Source organism: Anabrus simplex, chromosome 4, assembly GCF_040414725.1.
Source record: "Anabrus simplex isolate iqAnaSimp1 chromosome 4, ASM4041472v1, whole genome shotgun sequence".
In the NCBI taxonomy this organism is placed as follows: domain Eukaryota; kingdom Metazoa; phylum Arthropoda; class Insecta; order Orthoptera; family Tettigoniidae; genus Anabrus; species Anabrus simplex.
In genome coordinates this window covers 321,980,639-322,002,193 of record NC_090268.1, presented here as the reverse complement: position 1 = coordinate 322,002,193, position 21,555 = coordinate 321,980,639, and the positions used below count along the sequence as shown (strand labels likewise).

Here is a 21,555-nt window from a genome sequence, read left to right as displayed (position 1 = left end):
ATTTTCTGAGTCTAAATTTTCCTGAAATTTAATGTTTTAAAACTTGTTTGTTTAAACTATAAAATTTTCATGAGAAAAATGTGTACTAGGGCAATCTTTTAATGCAAATCAAGACTTACTTCAAAAGAACATTCTGTTGATGAATTATGATTGTATATAATATAATATTATATAATTTTTATAGCTGAAGAAGTTTTAAAAGAACCGAAACATGTACTGCTCTAGTTTTTAATCATGACAAAGATTCTCAAACCTTGAAATTGTGGACAGTTTCAAATACCTAAGGAGTGAATTAATGCAGAATACAAGACTGGACGTGAAGATTAGAAGGTGCAACAGGGCAAACCAGAGTGTAAGAAAACTTGTCAGGAATAAGGAAGTAAGGAAGTATAAAAAGATAATGTAAAATATGTATTATGCCCCCATGTTGACTTATGTTCCTGAGACCTGGACAATGACAAATAGGGAGGAGATTATAATTCAAGCCAGCAAAATAAAATACCTAGAAATCATGAAAGGAAAGGCAAGGAAAGACAGAGTGAGAAACAAAGATGTTAGAATGGGAATAAGAATAGAAAACCTAAATGAGACAAATGATAGGAATACACAAAGATGGCTTGGACATGTAAATAGGATGGAGGAAAAAACATTACCAAAACAGAAGATGGAGCTGAAGTTGGTGGCAAAGAGAGAGGGGGATAGGGGTGAGGGGGGACCTAGAACAAGGTGGATCAATTCAGTTAAGAGGAGTGCAATAAGAAGAAACCTGGGCTAGGACGAAATTATGGAAGAGGAGTGGTGGAAGGAGAGAGGAAGGTGAAGAAGTGCCATAAATGCCTCGACCCAGCAGGAGCAGGATAAGGGGAAAGGAGGACAACAATGAAAATTGAAATGTGATTTCATTGAAAAGGTGGAAAAATTAACATATCTTCTATAAAAGATCATTGGTATACCAATTCATCAGTTAATACAGGATAATTATGAAGTTCATTAGTTATTGTGATTTATACTTTGCCCCACAAAGTGAAGAGTTGAATAGTTCTTTCACACTTACATCATCATTATAGCAATGAGTGCAAGTAGTCCCAAGAAAGTATGCATTTCAGCTTTCTCTCTTTATAGAGAATTCTTACTCGATCTATTTGTTTGTCAGTATGAAGTAAGATTTTGTTGATCATTCCTTCATCTGTGAAGTGATGTACCACAAACACTAATTTTGTCTCCTCCTTCAGAACTTAGCTGCTCTTTCTCTTCTTTCTAATTCAATTATTCTTCACTAACTCTGGTATCATGAACACTGACATCTTCCACGAAGTCTTATTCTTTACTCCGTGCCTCATCTTTTCATCTTCATCTGATTCGTACAATAATCAGTTTATTTTTTCATTGCCAATAATTTTGTCTGGTATTCCTGTAGCCATTTGCATTATTATATTTTCTCTTCTGCAATGCCCTATGATAAATCACACAAAGTTGAAAGTGACATAAAAACAATAGGTGTGTATACTTACGAAACAGTAAGTGACCGTTCAAGTCATAATTATAATGTACATACTCTACCTTCTACCTGTCCTAAATTTAGCCTGGCCAACTATTTTTCTATCAAAGTTGTGGTATGTTCGAGGGGCCCTCTAAATCTAATTATAAAATCTTATCCTATGAGAACAGGACAAGAGCATATAACTATGAATGAGAACTATTCAATATTAGGGATAAAAATGTGGTTTAATGATTTAATTCATCAAATAAAATTACAGATCACTGTACAAAAAATCAAAGATTGCATGAAATCACACCCCTTTATTATTAACGTGTTTGGTTTGATTTTATGGAAAATGGGAGATGTGGATAGCAAACAAATATTCTCAACTTTTGTTCCAGAGACCATTATTCAATACATGTTATACAACAGAAAGAATAAATTTTGCAACTACAGGAAATCCTCCCAGCGAATTCAGACAGGGCAAATTGCAAAATAAATACACTTTGGATATGGAACCGTCCTTATACATTCAAAAGAACACAGATTCTAAATGTTATAGTTGCGGCCATATAGCACGAATGGAACTGGAACCCAAGACCTTTGAACATGCATGGTGCGCTCACCACACCAAAAAAATTAACAAAATCAACACAATACAACGTACCAACCACACAAAACAAAACAAATGTCATAGTGATCACCATGTTTAATTTTATACCTGCAAAGAATAAATAAGATACACATGAAAATAACATCAACTTGTAAACAGACGTATTGGGCACGAATGCTTGCCTCTTGGTCTTCCATCTGGTCAGCTGGCTTTTGTCCTTGGTCCGATCAAACAACCCTTCGAATACTGATATCCCTTTTAATTATTCAAGAGTCCGGCTTCGCGGTGTAGGGGGCAACACGTCCGCCTGTCACCTGGCGGCCCCGGGTTCGATTCCCGGCTGGGTCAGGCGTTTTTAATTGTAATGATTAACATCCCTGGTCTGAGGACTGGGTGTTTGTTACATCCTTAATCTTCCTTTCCTCATACACAACATTCCAATTACATGCAGGTTCATACAATATGGTGCCAGTAGGGGCAAAAGATCCACATGGGTCAACGTCCTGAATAAATAGCATTTTTAGAAAAAAATTATTCAAGAAGCGGTCTGGTTCAATAACCCATGTTCTCTCAGCTGTCAAGACAGCCGTCAACAAGGTCAAGGCATAATTCATTCCACATAGCACCTTTCAAATCACTCCTCAGTTGAGTGAGACCTTTCCTCTTTTGTCCAAGCACCACACAAAAAACACATTTAACACACCACTCATAGCCCTTTCAGACCTGAAAGAAAACTGCCGGTGTGAATTTTTGTTTGTACGCCAAAAACTGACTAAAATGCTCTTAAATACATATATTTTTAGTTTATTCTACAAAATGTAAATTAACATATATTTTTAGTTTATTCTACAAAATGTAAATTAACATCGGAAAAAAGCACTGGCACAATTGTGCATGTCAGGACTTATTTCACTACTTACAAAAAAGAAAAATTACCTCTATGCATGTGAACATACATATGTACATGATCAAATGTTCTATTTTAGAGTGGGGAATAATTTAAAACTATTAAATCTTCATTCAAACACAAGTAAACGTTACATTTTCTACATTCAGGAAGAGTTTTGCTTTTACTGCCCTTGGGGCAGTAGCAACTTGTTGTCATACCTGAAAGAAATCAGGAGGTGTCAAAACGTCAAAAACTTACTAAAATGTTCTCAAATACATGTTTTTACAGTTCATTTTACAAAATAAGAACTATCGACTGAAAAACATATCCCACACAATTGTGCCTGTCAGGACTTCATTCACTACTAGCAAAAAATAAAAAAAATAAAAAAATTCAACTCAGTACATGTGAATATGCGCTTGTACATGATCAAATGTTCTATTTTACAGTGTGGAATGATTTAAAACAATTAAAATCTTGTACATTACATTTCTCATATAGAGTACGAGTTTTGCTTTCACAGTCCTTTTTGTAACAGCACCCAACACTCCTGCATGCATTGCCTGTAAGGAAATCTAGCCCGCACATATGTGCGTATCAACGTTCAAAACCTCATGGTATTACGTACGATGTTGTAAGTTCACAATTTACGTTTGCTACACAATTTACATACTTCATTGATTATATTCTGATATTCAGTAAAGCTTCTAGATTAATATGAATGCAATAAATAAATACTTACTTTAGGCATTACTGCTTCCCGCCATCTTGCTAATGAACTGTATTTTTAAACTCTTGTTCCTGCTCCCTGGTGGTCAAGTACTAAATTAAAACAGCTGAAGTACATGCTACGTGTCCCGCACAAGCACTGCAATCCGGTCTAGCACCAAGAAAATGTCAAATAAGCTCAGACATAAATAAAATACGAACCCGCACAATTGTGCATACACGGTCTGAAAGGGATAGGATTTCAACCTGTGTTTGCACTTTCACAGCTTCTACCCTGACACATTCTGGTTCAACCTCTGGTTGTATTACTGAACCATTCCACCTCTTGTTATTTTCAAAGATGCTAATTAGCAACGGACTATTGTAGCACGGGCCAGTCTTCAACATTATCTGAAAAGTTCATGCACTTCAGAAAATACACAATACACATGCTTGCACTAACGTTAAATGGTTGCCTTCTCTTCTCAACCTCCTAGTTCAATCTTTAACTGGGGTACAATAGCCCCTGACACAAGATGACTCTATAACTACACATACATAAACTACTTGTTTATTATTTATTATTAATCGATACGGCCACCTGTGGGCCACGTTTACACAATCTTCCTTCTGTCACGCAGACTGATACCCTTCTCTTTACACTCTCGCCAAAGATTCTTGAGTCTTTGACTTCTTCTTGCTCGTTCTTCCACCGAGATGTTCCGTGGCTTCGCATGTTGCTCTTCAGACGCATCCCTCAATCCCACAACCTTCTTCCTAAATGATGTCCTTTCTTTTATATCCTCCTCCTTGATACCTATTTCTGCCAAGTCATTGTGCACGTGTGTAAGCCATCCCGGTTGTTTTTTCCACCTTTCCTGCAGAAGAAGTATCCTGTTGGTCAATCTCTCAGGGTTCATTCTTTTGATATGTCCATAAAACGTCAGTCTCCTTTTTCTCATCACAGTCGTGATTCTTTCTACTGTCTTGTAGAGCTCCAAATTCGATCTTAACCGGAATGTGTTTGGGTCACTCGTCGACTTTCTAGGGCCTAAGATTTTTCGCAAGAATCTTCTTTCTCTTTTTTCAAGGACTGGGTCAGCCATCCTCGTCAAGGTTTCTGCTCCATAAAGGCACTCTGTTCTAACCACTGTGCAGTAATGTTTTAACTTGGCCTGAATTGAGAGAGACTTGGACTTATAGGTGTCATGACACAGTCTGAATGCCAGCTCCATCCTTCTCACCCTCTCCTTTAATCCCTCCTTTTCATCTCCATTGGGGGTGAGTATTTCTCCCAGGTATTTAAATTTTTGCACACGCTGGATATCCCCATACAATGTAACAAGTCTGTCCGTGTCGCCTTTTTTTATAGAATCCATGAATGCTGTTTTCTCGAAAGAGATTCTTAACCCTGTTTTGACTGCAACATTTTGTAGTTCTTCGACTTGTTTCTTGGCTGTTTGACGGTTGTCTGTAATAAGAACGACATCGTCTGCGAAGGCAAGGCAATCCAACATCATCGCATTTTTTCCACAACCTATCTTTACCCCATTCTTCATTCCATTTTCAGTCATTCTCAGCCTCCATTCCCTAATAACTTTTTCTAAAATGCAATTAAAGAGTAGTGGAGAAAGGCTGTCTCCTTGCCTCAAACCCGTTTTTATCTCAAATGGATTTGAGAGTTCGCCCATAAATTTGACTTGAGAAAAAGTGTTTGTAAGAGATTGCCGAATTATGGCCAGAGATTTCTCATCCACTCCAAACTCCTGTAGAACGTTCATGAGCACTCCACGATCTATGGAATCATATGCCTTTTTGAAATCAACGAAGGTTATGATTGTCCTCTTCTGATTTCTCATAGATCTTATTTTTATAAGTGATTTTAGAATATAAATTTGCTCAGCACATGAACGCCCTTTCCTGAACCCTGCCTGGTATTCACCAATTTGTTTATCTAGATGTGTTTCAAGCCTCCGCTGCAATGCTTTGGATAGAATTTTGTATGCTATAGGAAGAAGAGAGATACCTCTGTAGTTGTTGACATTAGTTTGGTCCCCTTTTTTGTGTAAAGGATGAATGAGTGCATTTTTCCAATCACTTGGTATTTCTTCTTTTTCCCAAATAAAAGCGAATAATTCCTCTAGTTTTTCCACTATATTTTCACCTGCAAATTTGAATAACTCTGCAGTAATTGAATCTTTCCCAGGAGCTTTGTTGTTTTTTAGTTGCTTAATGATGTCCCTAATTTCTTCCTTATTTGGTGGTAATGAATCCTTCAACTTGAATTGAGGCTCTCCAAATAGCAATCCATCTTCGGGAGGTTCACAGTTCAGAAGATTCTGGAAATAGTTGGCCAGATACTCGCAGTTCTTCTTGTCACCAATAATGAGTTTCCCTTGTTCACTTTTAAAACATAGATTACCAGGGGAGAATTTTTTGATTTTGTTTTTAAACCTTCTATAGAAATCTCTTGTGTTGTTTCTCTTGAAATCTTCTTCTATGTTGTGCAGCTGTTCTTTCTCGTACTTTCTTTTCATATTCTGAAGAATTTTTGCTGTGTGTTTCCGTTGTTCCTTGAAGTCTTCGAAATTCTTGTGATTAGTACACCATTTATTCCACGCTTTAGACCTTTCCCGTAAGGCTACTTCACAATCATCATTCCACCATGGATGTTTCTTCTTTTTGGCGATCATTATAGTCTTTTCAGCTGCTTCTTGTATCCTCCTTGCCATTTCGTCCCAATTCGAAGATTCCAAGACCTCAAGCTCTCGTTTATAGTTCTCAACAATCTCTTGGTTTATCTTGAGTTCATCAGTTCGATATTTCTTGATTTTGGGTGAAGGTCTCTTGAAGGACTTTGGAATAAATCTTATCTTGACTCTAACAAGGTAGTGGTCAGAATCTATGTTTGCACCTTTTTGCACTTTAACGTTCAAAATCTCTGCAGGGTTCGATGTGGCTACATGGTCTATTTGGAACTCCCCTAACATGGGATTTGGTGAACGCCATGTCATTAATTTCTTCCTTTCTTTCTTGAATTGGGTGGACATTAACTTGAGGTTGAATGCTTCACACACTTCAATAAGCCTTTCCCCATTTCTATTGGTTCTTATATGCCCAGGATAACTGCCAACTATTTTTCTGTATTTTCTTTCCTTGCCAACTTGAGCATTAAAATCACCCATTAATATTTTAATCATATGTTCCGGAGTTTCCAACAACTCTTTTTCCAGGAGAGACCAGAATTCTTCAACTTTATCTGGATTTTTCTTGTTGTCCTCATTAATAGGTGCATGCACATTGAAGATAGCATATGATTTGTTTCCACTCTTCAAGGTTAAGATGGAAAGCCTAGGGGAAGGTGATCGAAAATCAATGATTGCATCTATAATTGAATTGTGAACAAAAAATGCTGTTCCTAGAATTGAAGGTGATTTTCTTTTATTACCCATTTTATATTCCCTGATCGCTGGTTGACCCTTTATTATCTTGTACTTGCCCATCATAGATACTTCATTAGATGGGAATCTTGTTTCCTGTACAGCGAGTAGCTTGATCTGATATCTCTCCAGTTCTTTGATAAGTTCCATCTGTTTACCGACTCTTAGGAGGGTATTGACATTCACTGTACCAAAGAAGTATTTTTTCTTGGTCCTGATCTTGCGGGGTGAGGGATCCTCCGACTGATCCCAACATGATGGTGCAGGGCCCCCAGAATCCAATGCCCTGTTTAGACCAGACTCTAACTGGCCCCGGATTTTACCGGCTGGGGTAGTTTCCGATGTGCGTTGTACCATCATGGTAGATTGTGTGAATCATTTCACATGAGGGTGGAACCCGTAGGTCCCACAACAATTAGAACCAGATTGGTAAGACCTGGAGCATGCTTAAACAGCCGACCCTGACCTGGATACAGACGCTGACCACAACACCGCCCGCTGCGGGATCAGACATGTGTGGATTTACATTTCAAAGATAGTTCTTCCACCTTCTTCACCGTTGGGATCCAAATTCCTCATTCGCTGCTGAAGCTGTTGACTATCTTCGTGAATGCTTTTTATTACTATCCCAAAAAGCAAGGATGCCTCTTCCGCCAGTTCCGCCGTACCAATGATCTTCATCTCCGCCTTCACTGCCGTTGAGGTCTTCACCCGTAACCCTGAGCTGGGACCCTTACCAGATGATACACACCGGGTCAGTGTGCTCTGGGACTCACATAGGCAGGGGCGCCACTCCCTGGGTAGGGCTGCCTCCGAAGAGGGTCCCTACCTGCTACCTGACTACTTGTTTAATTATTAATAACAAACTCAGAATTCTCTGACACATGAAATTCACCCTAAAATTTCTACATAACAGTTTCTACCTTGACATATCATCTGGTGGTCTCACGTAAAACAATCCTGATTAAATTAAATCCCCTATACGGCAAACCATAAGTAAAGAAAATTGCACTCTTTAAACGTGCATTATGGCCCCATTCTAGTTACTAAAGCAAAGAACTTTGCCAATACAGCATTACAGCTTAATATTTACATTATTTTAAAAAATTGGGCTGTAAAAAATTAATATCTTATATGTTTAAGCTGAGTTATCCCATCACCAGTCTGGTGACGGCAGTTGAACAGGTCCCAGCTTTCGTCTTGGTAATAACCACTGACTTTGGTGAAACTACCGACCCGGAACTTTGATCCATCTGCTGCTACAGTACAAAGAATCATATTTATCACAGTCTCTCGACACATGTCTCCAGGCAGTTCCCGTCATAAAGAAATACTCAGCATGAACTTTACTCAGGTATTGTCTGTCTCCTATTGAGGGAGCCCTAGTTCGTCTCCTGACTTCACTCACAATCATCTATTAAAAGTGAATCAGCTCTTCTGACCAGCCTTCTCAGTTCACCACTCTCACTTCTTAAATTGTTCAACTGGTTCTTGTTTGATCAGGTATTAAGACAGGGAGCGACATGCATACCCCGCAACTTCACCAAGGATAAAGACCCAGACTCCTCGCTTCCTCCAATATTTAAAGACTTGTCTCACTCCACCATGCCAGGGAAATCCCCTAGATACATTACAGTTTCCTTTGTGGAGCAAGCTAGCTGTATCCCATGGTCCTTCGAATATATCACAGATTATTTTGACCCTTGATATTACCATGTTTTACAAAGCAGAGGTGGGACAGGTTTTTCTCCGGGTACTCCGGTTTTTCCAGTCATATTTCATTTCAGCAACACTCTCGAATATAATTCCATTCCATCTGACAGTCATTAATCATTGCCCCCAAAGAGTGTGAAAGGCTTCGGCAGCTGGTACAATTCCCATCCTCGCCACAAGATGGGGGCTTCATTCATTCCATTCCTGACCCAGTCGAACGACTGGAAACAGGCTGTGGATTTTCATTTTCATTCATCACCATGTTTTATAATCCGATATTTAATGATTAGTCTCTTCTTAAATTTCACTTAAACCAGATTCACCTGAATCAGCCTATCATCTGAGATCTTTCATATTTCCATGATCCTGTCAGCCCTGTGTTGGCTCAAATTTTTGTCCAACAGTTGGCTATGGGAGTTCTCAGATCTGACTTTGACAGTGCAACCCCTCGCGCAGCTTGTCTTCTTCTCTTCCTAATCCACGCTACTTTTCCCTCTCAGCCCCTTCTGCCTTTGTTTGAACGAAGGAAGAATACGAGACTGTCTCCGATGAAGCTTGACAGTTCGCACCCTAGTACGGATATTTAATACACCAAATGCGTGGCAAATTTCCTCCTGGTGTCGCTCCTTGATATGGTCCAGTACCTACCTTAAATAAAGTAGCTGTATAAACCCATAAGTCACACCATTTTGCACTATCAATAAACATTAATCAATATGATGACACCAACCTAATTCACAGTTAAAATTGAAATAATAAATAAACAGGTTCAACCTATTCAATACATAAGAATAAGAAATGCAGTTATTACATTCTTATTTAATAATAAGTAGGAGTGGTACCGGTTTCGACCCTAGTCCAGGTCATCATCAGCCAATTAAAACATGAAAAACAATGCATAGGAAAAAGAAAATAAAAGATCGAGTTCACTCCAGATCAGTAGAAGAGGTGATATAAAAATGACGGGGGTAGACACCGTAAAATTCAGAAGAAGTTAAATGTAAGTCACTTAAAAGAAACTTAAAAGAAAACAGTGAGTAACTTTCTGAGTGGCAGTATGGCACATGTAGTGTTAGGCAAAGTCTTATAATGTTTATGAAAAGCGGAGAACGGTTACATGAGTTAGCTTGTATACACTGTCAGGAACAAAGTCATAACACAATCGAACACATATGAAGATCCATAATCTTGCTGAAGCTGAAGATGAGTAGATCAATTGAAGTAACTTGCAAGCTCCCGGTGATTAGCGTGATATATTCAACATCAGGCACTGTGGTTTCAAAGGCCAATGTAAAATGAAGAATAGCTTAATGAGCCAGTATTTGCTTCGGTTGCGGGAATGTAAGTATATATAGATACATATAATATAATTCAATATAATTGAATAAGTAATTGTGATCCTGTAGAATTCTTGAAACAGTTGACGTGAAAAAACAAATGTGAAGAGAAAAAAAAATAGTAAAAAGTGCAATACCGGAAACAAATGAAAACGTAAATGCACAGTGCGCTATTATTTAAAATGTAAAAAATTCAGGTCGTAATTGAAGTAATCGAAGTTGGCACAAGGCAAGAGTTAAATTTGAATGAGAAGAACTGGTTCATTAAGCTATTCTTCATTTTACATTGGCCTTTGAAACCACAGTGCCTGATGTTGAATATATCACGCTAATCACCGGGAGCTTGCAAGTTACTTCAATTGATCTACTCATCTTCAGCTTCAGCAAGATTATGGATCTTCATATGTGTTCGATTGTGTTATGACTTTGTTCCTGACAGTGTATACAAGCTAACTCATGTAACCGTTCTCCGCTTTTCATAAACATTATAAGACTTTGCCTAACACTACGTGTGCCATACTGCCGCTCAGAAAGTTACGCACTGTTTTTAAGTTTCTTTTAAGTGACTTACATTTAACTTCTTCTGAATTTTACAGTGTCTACCCCCGTCAATTTTATATCGCCTCTTCTACTGATCTGGAGTGAACTCGATCTTTTATTTTCTTTTTCCTATGCATTGTTTTTCATGTTTTAATTGGCTGATGATGACCTGGACTAGGGTCGAAACCGGTACCACTCCTACTTATTATTAAATAAGAATGTAATAACTGCATTTCTTATTCTTATGTATTGAATAGGTTGAACCTCTTTATTTATTATTTCAATTTTAACTGTGATACTTTTCAATACGGAACAAGGAAATTTTTATCTTTAAACCAACCTAATTATCACAGGAATGAACAAAGATGTTACCAATCAAACATGCCACAGTCAGCAACTGCCCAAGAAATGTAGCTACACAAAATGATGGTATTATCCGCACACTTTATCTTGGTGCATTTGTGTACGGGTGTGAGGAGTAAGGAGGGAGCTGTCCCGGTATCGATAGTGCTGCCTGGTGCTGCCAACTGAATGAAAATTAAATCTGAATTGAATTGAGAATATGATCGATCGACATGAAATTTCTAAACCGTTATCATTTTAAGCCAACAACTATGTCACATACACATTATATAACATTATAAAACATTTTTCTATGCGAATCTTGTTCCTAGCATGAATTCTCTACTTTGGCTTTGTTGTGTAAACAACAACAGTACTAGTACGTATGTCGCACAACGATGCTTAAGCGATTCATAGTTTGTGTTTCAAAGGTTGCCAGTACGAATCTCGAAGATCGCGGAGGTTGACCGATTCAGCTCTAGGGTGCAAATGCACCAAGATAAAGTATGCGGATAATAGACATGCATGTGCAGAAAGCAATAAACTATAGCAAACTGATCCCTGCCTTTGTAAAAATTATGAAGGGTCAGTGATCTAGGGTAAATTAACCCTTACCATAATGAATTGTGTTTTAAGGTTAATTAATTAATTACATCATTCCTTAAAATTATTTTGTAAATAATTATTATACATTTTCTATTGAAATGTATTCATTAAATGTATCATTTTTAAACTCATTTAACATAATGTTAACATTTTGTATATAATCCATTGCATTTGATTGTTTGTTTTAAAACCAAATAATTTTTAGGCCTACAGAGAACATAATAGGCCAACACTCATTCAATTCATGGAACTTCAAGTCACAATCAGTTCCCTAATAACTTAATTGCTGTATCTCAACAAAATCTCACATATAGTTCAGAATGAGACCGGTAATTACAGTGAAACCTCTATTTAGTAGAACATTTTTCACTAAACGGAATTTAAAATCCACTAGACCTCACATTTTATTCCCCATGAACAGATAGTTTTATCATATTTACAGCAATTCTGATTGCAAAGAAATTAAATTAGGACCTAATGTTCTAATTTCATTTACAATATGCAGTAAAAGTTTTAATTTCCATTTAAGGATTTTAATATCCTGACTATGTCATGCAAAAGGTTCTGGCCCTTAATGTACAGTATGATGCTTTTAGATTGAAAATAATGTGTAAATTATTACAGAATATTCAATATTAAAGGAATATGTATTCAGATCAGTATTTCTGTACATGAGAGAAAATTAATGGCCATTGAACTAGACCCTAAGCTAAGAAAAGAGAGATATGTACTGTATAGACTTACACAGCTGGAGCTAAATTTCTCTTTAGCAAGGTTTCAGATATATCCAGAAGTTTTTAATTCGTTGGCCTTCATTTGCTGGTAAACTTGGTCATGGATTTCTGGATAAATAGAACCAAACAGAAACCATATCACAAAAATACTAAATTGAGGTTTACTGTTTATTACATAATTATTACAGTTTTATACTGAATAATTTACTTAATCAGCCATCTTGATTATTGAAGAAGTTTTTAACAGTCAGAGATAAGTCAGATTAAATATACATAAAATTTCCTTATAAATATTTTTTATATTCTTTGTGTTTAATTATTAATAATAAACTCAGAATTCTCTGGCCCATGAAATTCACTCTAAAATTTCTACATAATAGTTTCTACCTTGACATATCATCAACCTCATTTTAAAGAGAAACTAAATAATAAAATCACAATCATAGTGTTCAAATCTTTATCAGAACAGAGGTTCTTGGGCCAGGGTGCCTGCAAACAGTGAAAACAGAGTATTAAATTTGTCTGTGCAGCTTTAACGAGTCAGACGGCTTGGAAGAGATGGAGGACTGGGATGCCCCTCTCCGCCGGAACACTTCACAGACAGGGATGTGGAATGCAAATCTCAGCGTCAGAGGTAATTTTTCTTAAAACACACCTACTGTTTTCATCAGAATGAGAAAATGTAGTTGAAAGTACTTGGCTCTCAATTAATGCTTATAAAATATGGGGTGTAAAACAGAAGCAGTTATAACATTGAGAAGGAAATGTAAAATGCCATAGCAGATGATCATTTAGGTCTAACGGTTGTCACCCGATTTCCTGTATAAGGCTATGTAAGCTATTTTGACTTGATATTTATACTTTATAAATGATATAGAATACAAGTTTTAAAAACCTTCAAATTTCAGTCTATTCACTGATAATATTGATGTTCTCAGTGTGTGTTTGTATTTAATATTGGTTTCAAGTGTTAAAAGAATGTCTGATAGGGCTGATGTGGAGATTTTCCACATTCATGCCCTGTATCTAATATGAAGTTAGCAAAAACAGAATCTGTGTTCTGCTTGAGTGTCTGAAGAGTCTTTTTCTTTTTTGATTTGTTATGCCCAACTAAGGAGCTCATTTGAACTTATTAGCACCTTTTCTTGTTTTTCTTCTTCCCGTCTCAATATCTCTTCATCCTCTCGCTGTGTTCCTTTTCATGTTGTTCAGTCCATCCAGTCAGGTGGGCTTTACAGAAAATTTGCATTTGTGAATTAAGGTTCTGAATTTTATTCTATCTTGAATGATTTATTCATTAATGCCAATTTCATTTAGGTCTTCACTGATTTCTTTTAGCCAATTATTGTGATTTTTCATTGATAAGGCTAAGTTTAAAATTTACTTCGTAAGCCTGTTATTATCCATTCTATATAAGTGACCATAAAATTATTGGAACTGCCATTTCCTCATTGTATCTGTGATATTTTCTGTAACTTGGTAGATTTCATGTGATTTATTTTTCATCCAAATTCTATATTTGCATTTTGGCCCTAAAAATTTTCCTGATAATTTTTCTTTCTTTTCTATCATCTTTAATTCAAGATCTGCCACCAATTATAATAGTTTCACGTGTACAAAGTGCTTCTGTTTTAATTACTGTGTTATAATGTCATAATTTTGCCTCTATTGATGTAGTTCTTTTATTGTATCTGTTCCAAGTCATTTTGTATGCTCTTTGAAGTTTTGCAATTCTTTCTTTCTTAGCTTGCTGATTTAACCTTGCTGGTTCAATAATTTCACCTAGATACTTAAATTTGTCTACTTGAGTGATATTTCCATTTCTGGTGATTAACGGTTGACTGTTGAAACCTGATCTAGTCCCTTCCATATATTTTGTCTTTTCATAAGAAATTTGAAGTCGTGTTTTGGCTGCTATTTCATGGAGATTTTCCACAGACTGGATTGCTTACTGTCTGTTGTTAGATAGGATAGCAATGTCATCAGCAAATGCTAGGCAATTAAGGTGAATTTTGTTCTGGATACATCTACCAATACTTATACCTTTAGTTTCATTTTGCCATATCCTAATCATTTTTCCAGAATTAAATTAAATAGTAAGGGAGATAATCCATATCCTTGTCTGACTCCTGTTTTGATTTTTAAATTGTTCAGAAATTTCTCCAAAAAAATTTACTTTTGATGTTACATTGGTCAATATTTGCTTGATCAGTTCTCTTGTTTTCTCATCAACTTGGGATTCCTCTAGCATGTTAAACACTGTCTGTCAGTCTACAGAGTTGTATGCCTTTTTGAAGTCAAGAAATGTGACTACTGTTTGTCTGGTTTTTCAAATTTGAAGGATGGTTTGAAGGTTGAAAATTTTGCTCTACATACAACCTCCCTTTTCAAAACCCTGCCTGATAATCACCAATTAAGTGCTCAGTTTGTTCTTCCAACCTATTAAGCAGGCTTTAGAGAGGATTTTATAGGTGATCGACAGTAGAGAAATTCCTCTGTAGTTGTCCATAATTGATTTGTCCCCTTTTTTTTTTGAAGTAGGTGAATTAATGCACATTGCCAATCTTTGGGGATTTTCTCAGTATGCCCAATGTTCTGTAATATTTCATGGGTGATCAGGGCCAATTTGTCAAATTTCAAAATTTCTGCATTTACTCCATCTTTGCCTGATGCTTTGTTGTTTTTTAAGTTCCGAATTATTAGTTTAACCTCCTCCTTTGTGGGAAGGTGCTGGGTTAGGATTTGGTGTGAGTTTTTCAAAAGCAACTTGGTCACTGGGACTTTCATAATTCAGCAACTTCTGACAGTAGTTTGCAAGAAGTTTGCAGTTTTCCTTGTTATTTGTTTCTATTGTTCCTTCTGGACGTTTGAAAGCATAAGCTGGGGGCACTATAATCGTGGAGTTCTTATAGTAGTTGCTGGTATTATTTTTCTTGAAATCTTGATCAATTTCTACCAGTTCGTATTTATGCTTTTCTGTTCTAATGATTTTGGATGTTTGTTTTTGAATTTTAAGGAATTCCTGCCAATTGATTTGTGAGGATTTGTGAGAATTGCGATTGTTGCCATGTCTTGAGTCTTTGATCAATTGCTTTGTTCCAAGTGTCATTCCACCATCTATGTTTTCTTCTTCTTAGTGGTGTTGCAATCTTTTGCGATGCTTGCTGTATTGAATATCTGAAATCATTCCAATTAGCTGGTATATGTGAGGGTAAATTTCCAAGAAATTTAGTTTAAGAATTTCAAGATCAATTCTTGGTGTTCTAATAGTTCTCTAATAGTTGTCTTTATTTAGTTGCAACCTTAATTTTACTAGTGATAAGTGATGGTTGGAATCTACAGTTCCTGTTTTGACTTTAACATTCATTATTTCTCTCTGATTCTGCCTGATGACTGCTACATGGTCGATTTGAATTTGGTCTTGCTGATGATTAACAGGATATCCAAGTTTTCTTCTTGCTGGGTAGTGACATTATTTTTAAATCAAAAGTTTGGCAAAAGTCAATTAACCCTCTGGTCAATACTGTTGAGGTTAAAAAGTGTGGTAGCAGCATCTGTTGTGTTCTCATCTATAACTAATAAAGTATCATCCACATATCTAGCCCAAAAAAGAATATTATCTAAGTTATTGTTGCTATCAATGTTCTAAAAAATCTAAGTAAATCTCCACTAACATACCCGAGTCCGGCAATCCCATAGCCAAAATTCTTCCTGATAGATAACATAATCAAAAGTGAAATACTTATTATTTATGGTATAACCAATTCCAGGGTGGACATAAAATCTTGTATTTCTAAAGTACTTATATGGCTGTATTTGCTTAAATTGCTTTTTGTGATTGAGTATCATTTAGATGTTTGTATTAGTGATGGGCAACGCTCTCGCTCGAGACTCTCGAGACTGACGTCGCTGATCTCGAGACTCTCGCGAGAATCTTGAGACCGATCCTACTGTAGTGCAAGCTGTGCGACATACCAGTAACTATAATTGTAAACTTGATAGTATATCATTGGCAATTATTGCGTGAAATAACGTTCTCTTCTGAAAACGTTTGAGCCAATATATTTTGTCAAAAGCTTGGAAAAGTACTGCATGTTCAACTATGAACCCCTTAATACCATTAACTAACGTGGAAACAGAATGTCAGTATCTTAAACTGTTCACGACTTATTTGGGGTGGACATCTTAGATGAATAACAATGCATAATTTGTGAATAACTGTACATAGGATGTACACCTACTTGAATACTAGAGGCGTGCATTATTCATACCTGAGACGGGGAAGATGTGCTTTGCTACATACGCAACCCCCATTACACATGAGTGGAACATGTAATCTAAAATGCCCGACTTCGCTCCAGTTCTTTTAGCAGGGGTGATAGGCAACGCTCTCGAGACCGATTCTTGTGTGCTGTGAGCTGTGCGACGTCCCGGTAACTACGAGTGTAAGCTTGATAGTTATCATCAGCAGTTCTCACATGGAAATGTGTGTGACGATAAATTTTGTCAAAAGCCTAGGAAAGCACTGCATGTTGAACTATGAACTCCTTCCCATTAACGAAAGTGAATACAGAATGCCAGTATCTTAAACTGTTCACGAGTTATGTCAGATGGACTTCTTAGCTGAATAACCCGTATAATTTGTTAATAATTCTTATTAGGATGTAAACCTACCTGGATGCCTCACAATCGTTGTCGGCAGGGTAGTTTCTTGTGATTCAGACCGGGCCGGAGGTGTTCTGTGATGATTCCTCTTCATTGATATTATGCGTTTGTAAGTGCCGGATCATCCCAGAAGTATTTCTGCCAATGTATTTTTACTTCTTTTGAATAAGCAACACAGTAGGCTGTGCTATGTGAAATCTCTGAAAAATAACCGACATCCACGACTTACGATGCGTTTCGGACATCGTCTTCAAGTTGTTGCGTACAATTAGACACAGTTCACATTGCACCACCATATATCGAAGTACCTGCCTAATTATGACGCAAATACTCTAAAGCATTGTAAGTAATTATTTCCTTCGTCACCAAAATATCGGTAAACACAAGCAGTGGTCATATGTTATTGAATGCGGGGTCTGATAACAATGTACACCTGCCTGACAGAAGAACTGGAGCAAAATGAAGCAATTTAGATTGCACATTCCACTCATGCGTAATGGTGATTGCATATGCAGCAAGGCGCATCTTGCCCCATCTCGAGTTCGAATAATGAACGCCTCTAGTATCCAGTTACATGTACCTACAGTAGCCGTCAGGTTCTGTACTTAAACCACTCATTCGTGTACAATGCCCGAATGGGTATCCCTTATAATTATGTTATACTGCGTCAAAATAGACCTTGGTAGAAATGAACGCCCTAGTCACTTGTTGACACGTATTTACGCAAATGAGAAGGCCGTGGTTGGCTATTCGCATATGCGGAACAAACAACATTCAGCTCCAACTACCTGTAGGCCTACGACATGCTGCTCGCCGCTCAAAGTGGGGACAACGCTCTCGAGATTTCTCCAAATTTCTCGCGAGAAATAATTCCTACGCTAGTCTCGAGAAATCCCGAGAAATCTCGAGACATCGTCTCAGACTGCCCATCACTACTTTGTATGCTAGGATACATATTTACAATGTCAAATGAGTGAAGGGAATGATTAGGTTGGATACTAAACTTATTTAGTTTCTCTATCGATTCTGCAGTATTTTTAATGGAATTTTTTGATAAAAATTGATAATTCCTATTTAAAAACTTTTGAGTGAATTGAGAGGCTTTATATAGAGGGGCTTGGTCTGTAATTGATGTTCGGGCGAATGGCCCCGCCTTGATTCCCTTCTTTTCCACCTCCTTTCCTTTCCCACCTCCCCTCTCTTTCTCCCAGCACCTCCTCTTCAAGGCTTCTGTAGAACCTCATCCACTCCATTCCTTAGTCACGTCCCACATCCAGCTTCGCTCCACACGTTGCAGCACGAGGTGATTCCCATACAACATATGTCATTTATTTATATTCTACCACTAGTATAACTCTTTGTAATCTTGGCTATTATTTATTCAGGTCAACTTTATGATCTGCATTGAACTGCGAAATCCCACCACCTTCTAAAAACTACCAATATATTTAGAACTCCATGCGCAACAATCAGCAACATTCAAGAGTCTTTAAACAGAAGAGCCTTTCTAACATCATGCATCGCATTCATGTGTATTGAATATGTGTTTGTCTACATAACTCAAATATTTTTAACATCTTGAGAAGACATCTTGACTTCGGCTCAATTTAACTTTTAATTGAATGCAACATATTTAAGGAGCCAGCATTAATTAAAATTCTATACGTCAACCTTAACAAGAATTTTATGAATCTCTATCAAAAACAACATTTTAACATAGTGCAACACATTTCTTGAGTCTTACTTTGATGCATACGTGGTATGTACATATCATTTTAATGCCATTGACACTGCACTGTGTCTTAAATTGATTGAACTTTTAACAGAATGTATTTATGTAACCATTCTTAATGTGGATCCTATGGGTTGTGCATACACTTTTATTTTTAGGTCATTGTGCCTGTACATTGTTTATTTTATTTGGTGTATTTGTGTGAATTGCTTTATGGCTGATGATAACCTACAGTTAGGTCGAAACTAGCCCCTGAACGAAGATGTAATGTAAACATTGCATAGTTTGTACTGAAAAGGTGGACCTTAAAAATAAAATATTTAACTATTATTAAGCTCCAGGAGGACCTAACAAATGTTCTCCATGGTTGCCAATGTTTCAGCCCTTCCAAAAGAAATAGATAAGTAATCTTTTGAACATATCTTTAGATCAAGAAACAATTTGCGAACAAGATAAAAAAAAGGAATCGCCTTTATTTACGGAAATGAAATTGATCTGAAACATATTTGCAGACGTGAAAGACAATTATGGAATGTCCACAGCGAGAAGAGTTATTCAAATAATACTTACATCACAACTGATGATCTGCATGAACTATAAAACAAGCACACACGGAGTGAACATATCCTACACCAAGTGCAAAATAAATTGTTATGGGAGTGGGCATGTGCTTCACTCAGTACAGCGTCACAGTACCTGTCATTTTCCATAGCCCATAGAAGAATGATAAGAGACAGATAAGTGAGCAATTGAGTTGAAACTTAGTGGTCATATAATAAATAGAGCATACTTTTACTCCCAAGGCAGGAAACAACTACATTCATCAGCAAAGTAAAAACAAATTATCATCAAAAACAAATTAATTTGCAGCCACGAGCCCACCTGAAGGTTAATCTTTCACCACTTTTTTTGTCCTTTTATGTGCTCAATACACTCCCACTATTCTCCTAAAAATGTTTTCTGTACCAACTTGTGCATTTTAGTCTCCCATCAGCACATCAATCACTACTGATCTGCATTTAGGGCAACCGCCCAGGTGGCAGATTCCCTATCTGTTGTTGTCCTAGCCTTTTCTGAAATGATCGCAAAATAATTGGAAATTTATGGAACATCTCCCTTGGTCTGATATAATTAGAAAGAATGCTTTTCCAAAACACTTTGATGTGGTGTGCTGCAATTTTGTTTGTTACTTCCTCTAGTGGGTTCGTAGCCCACTGTCGGCAGCCCTGAAGATGGTTTTCCGTGGTTTCCCATTTTCACACCTTAATTAAAGCCACGGATGCTTCCTTCCCACTCCTAGCCCTTTCCTGTCCCATCATCGCCATAAGACCTATATGTGTCAGTGTGACATAAAGCAACTTGCAAAAAACAAAACAAAAAAATACTTCCTCTAGTGTTCCCAGAATTCATGTACATGTTACAGATCTTTTCGGTTATAATTGTTTGTGGGAGTTTGTGCATTGATTAATGTATATGCCTTGTTTCCAATTTAATCAAAAGAAAGAAAGGTCTTCGTGGGGGTAATCACATAAATATGATTGTAAATAAAGGGTACAGATCTCTGCACATGGTTATGAGGGTATTAAGGGGTTGTAGTAAGGATGTAAAGGAGAGGGCATATAAGTCTCTGGTAAGACCACAACTAGAGTATGGTTCTTTCCGACAAAAGAGCAGCATTACAAAATGTTGTAAAGTTTGGGTTGAGAAGACTTAGGAGAAAGGAGACGAGGTGCTCGACTAAGTGGTATGTTATATGATATAGATGTCGATTCCCATAGGGAATCTGAAATATTTGTTCCGAATGAGTTTTATAATACCAATATAAATGGTCCGTTATTGGACATTATACATTTTCCAACTAACTCATTCCTGGTTGCCAGCGTTTCGCTCCAGTCTGCTAAGTTGGGCTCATCAGTTGATAAATAGCACACCCACCAAGACGCATGGCTAGTGCATGCCGTGGAGCCCACTATGTAGGCTACTTGGGGCCACTGGCAGTGCAAATGCACTATGAGAGACTTTGTCTCAGTACCAAACATTGATGCCTGCCTGGCCATCAGATGATATAGATGTTGATTCCCATAGGGAACCTGAAATATTTGTTCCAAATGAGTAAATTTATAATACCAATATAAATGGTCAGTTATTGGACATTATACATTTTCCAGCTAACTCATTCCTGGTTGCCAGCGTTTCACCCCAGTGTGCTAAGTTGGGTTCATCAGTTGGTAAATAGCACACCCACCAAGACGCACGGCTAGTGCATACCGTGGAGGCCACTGCGTAGGCTACTTGGAGCCACCGACAGTGCCAAGGCACTATGAGAGACTTTGTCTCAGTACCTAAAATTGATGCCTACCAGGCCATCAGATGATGTAGATGTTGATTCCCATAGGGGATCTGAAATACTTGTTCTGAATATTTCATTGATGCCTGCCTGGCCATCAGATCATCAATGAGTAACTCATTCAGAACAAATATTTCAGGTTCCCTATGGGAATCAACATCTATATCATCTGATGTCTAGGCAGACATCGTAATGAGACAAAATCTCTCATAGTGCATTGACACTGCCGGTGGCTCCAAGTAGCCTACACAGTGTCCTCCATGGTATGCACTAGCCCTGTGTATTGGTGGGTATGCTATTTACCAACTGATGATCCCTACTTGGCACACTGGGGCGAAACGCTGGCAACCAGGAATAAGTTAGCTGAAAAATTTATAATGTCCAATAACAGACCATTTATATTGGTATT

At 37.3% G+C, this 21,555-nt stretch overlaps 1 protein-coding gene across 1 annotated transcript in view; it reads left to right on the top strand.

Moving 5' to 3' along the window:
• The window catches only part of ninaC (STKc_myosinIII_N_like and MYSc_Myo21 domain-containing protein ninaC), a 373,628-nt gene that overhangs the window by 294,803 nt on the left and 57,270 nt on the right, over positions 1–21,555 (top strand). The window contains exon 25 of the mRNA XM_068227259.1: positions 12,933–13,036. Within this exon, the coding sequence (XP_068083360.1) occupies positions 12,933–13,036 (104 nt within the window). The remainder of the gene's footprint in view (positions 1–12,932; positions 13,037–21,555) is intronic.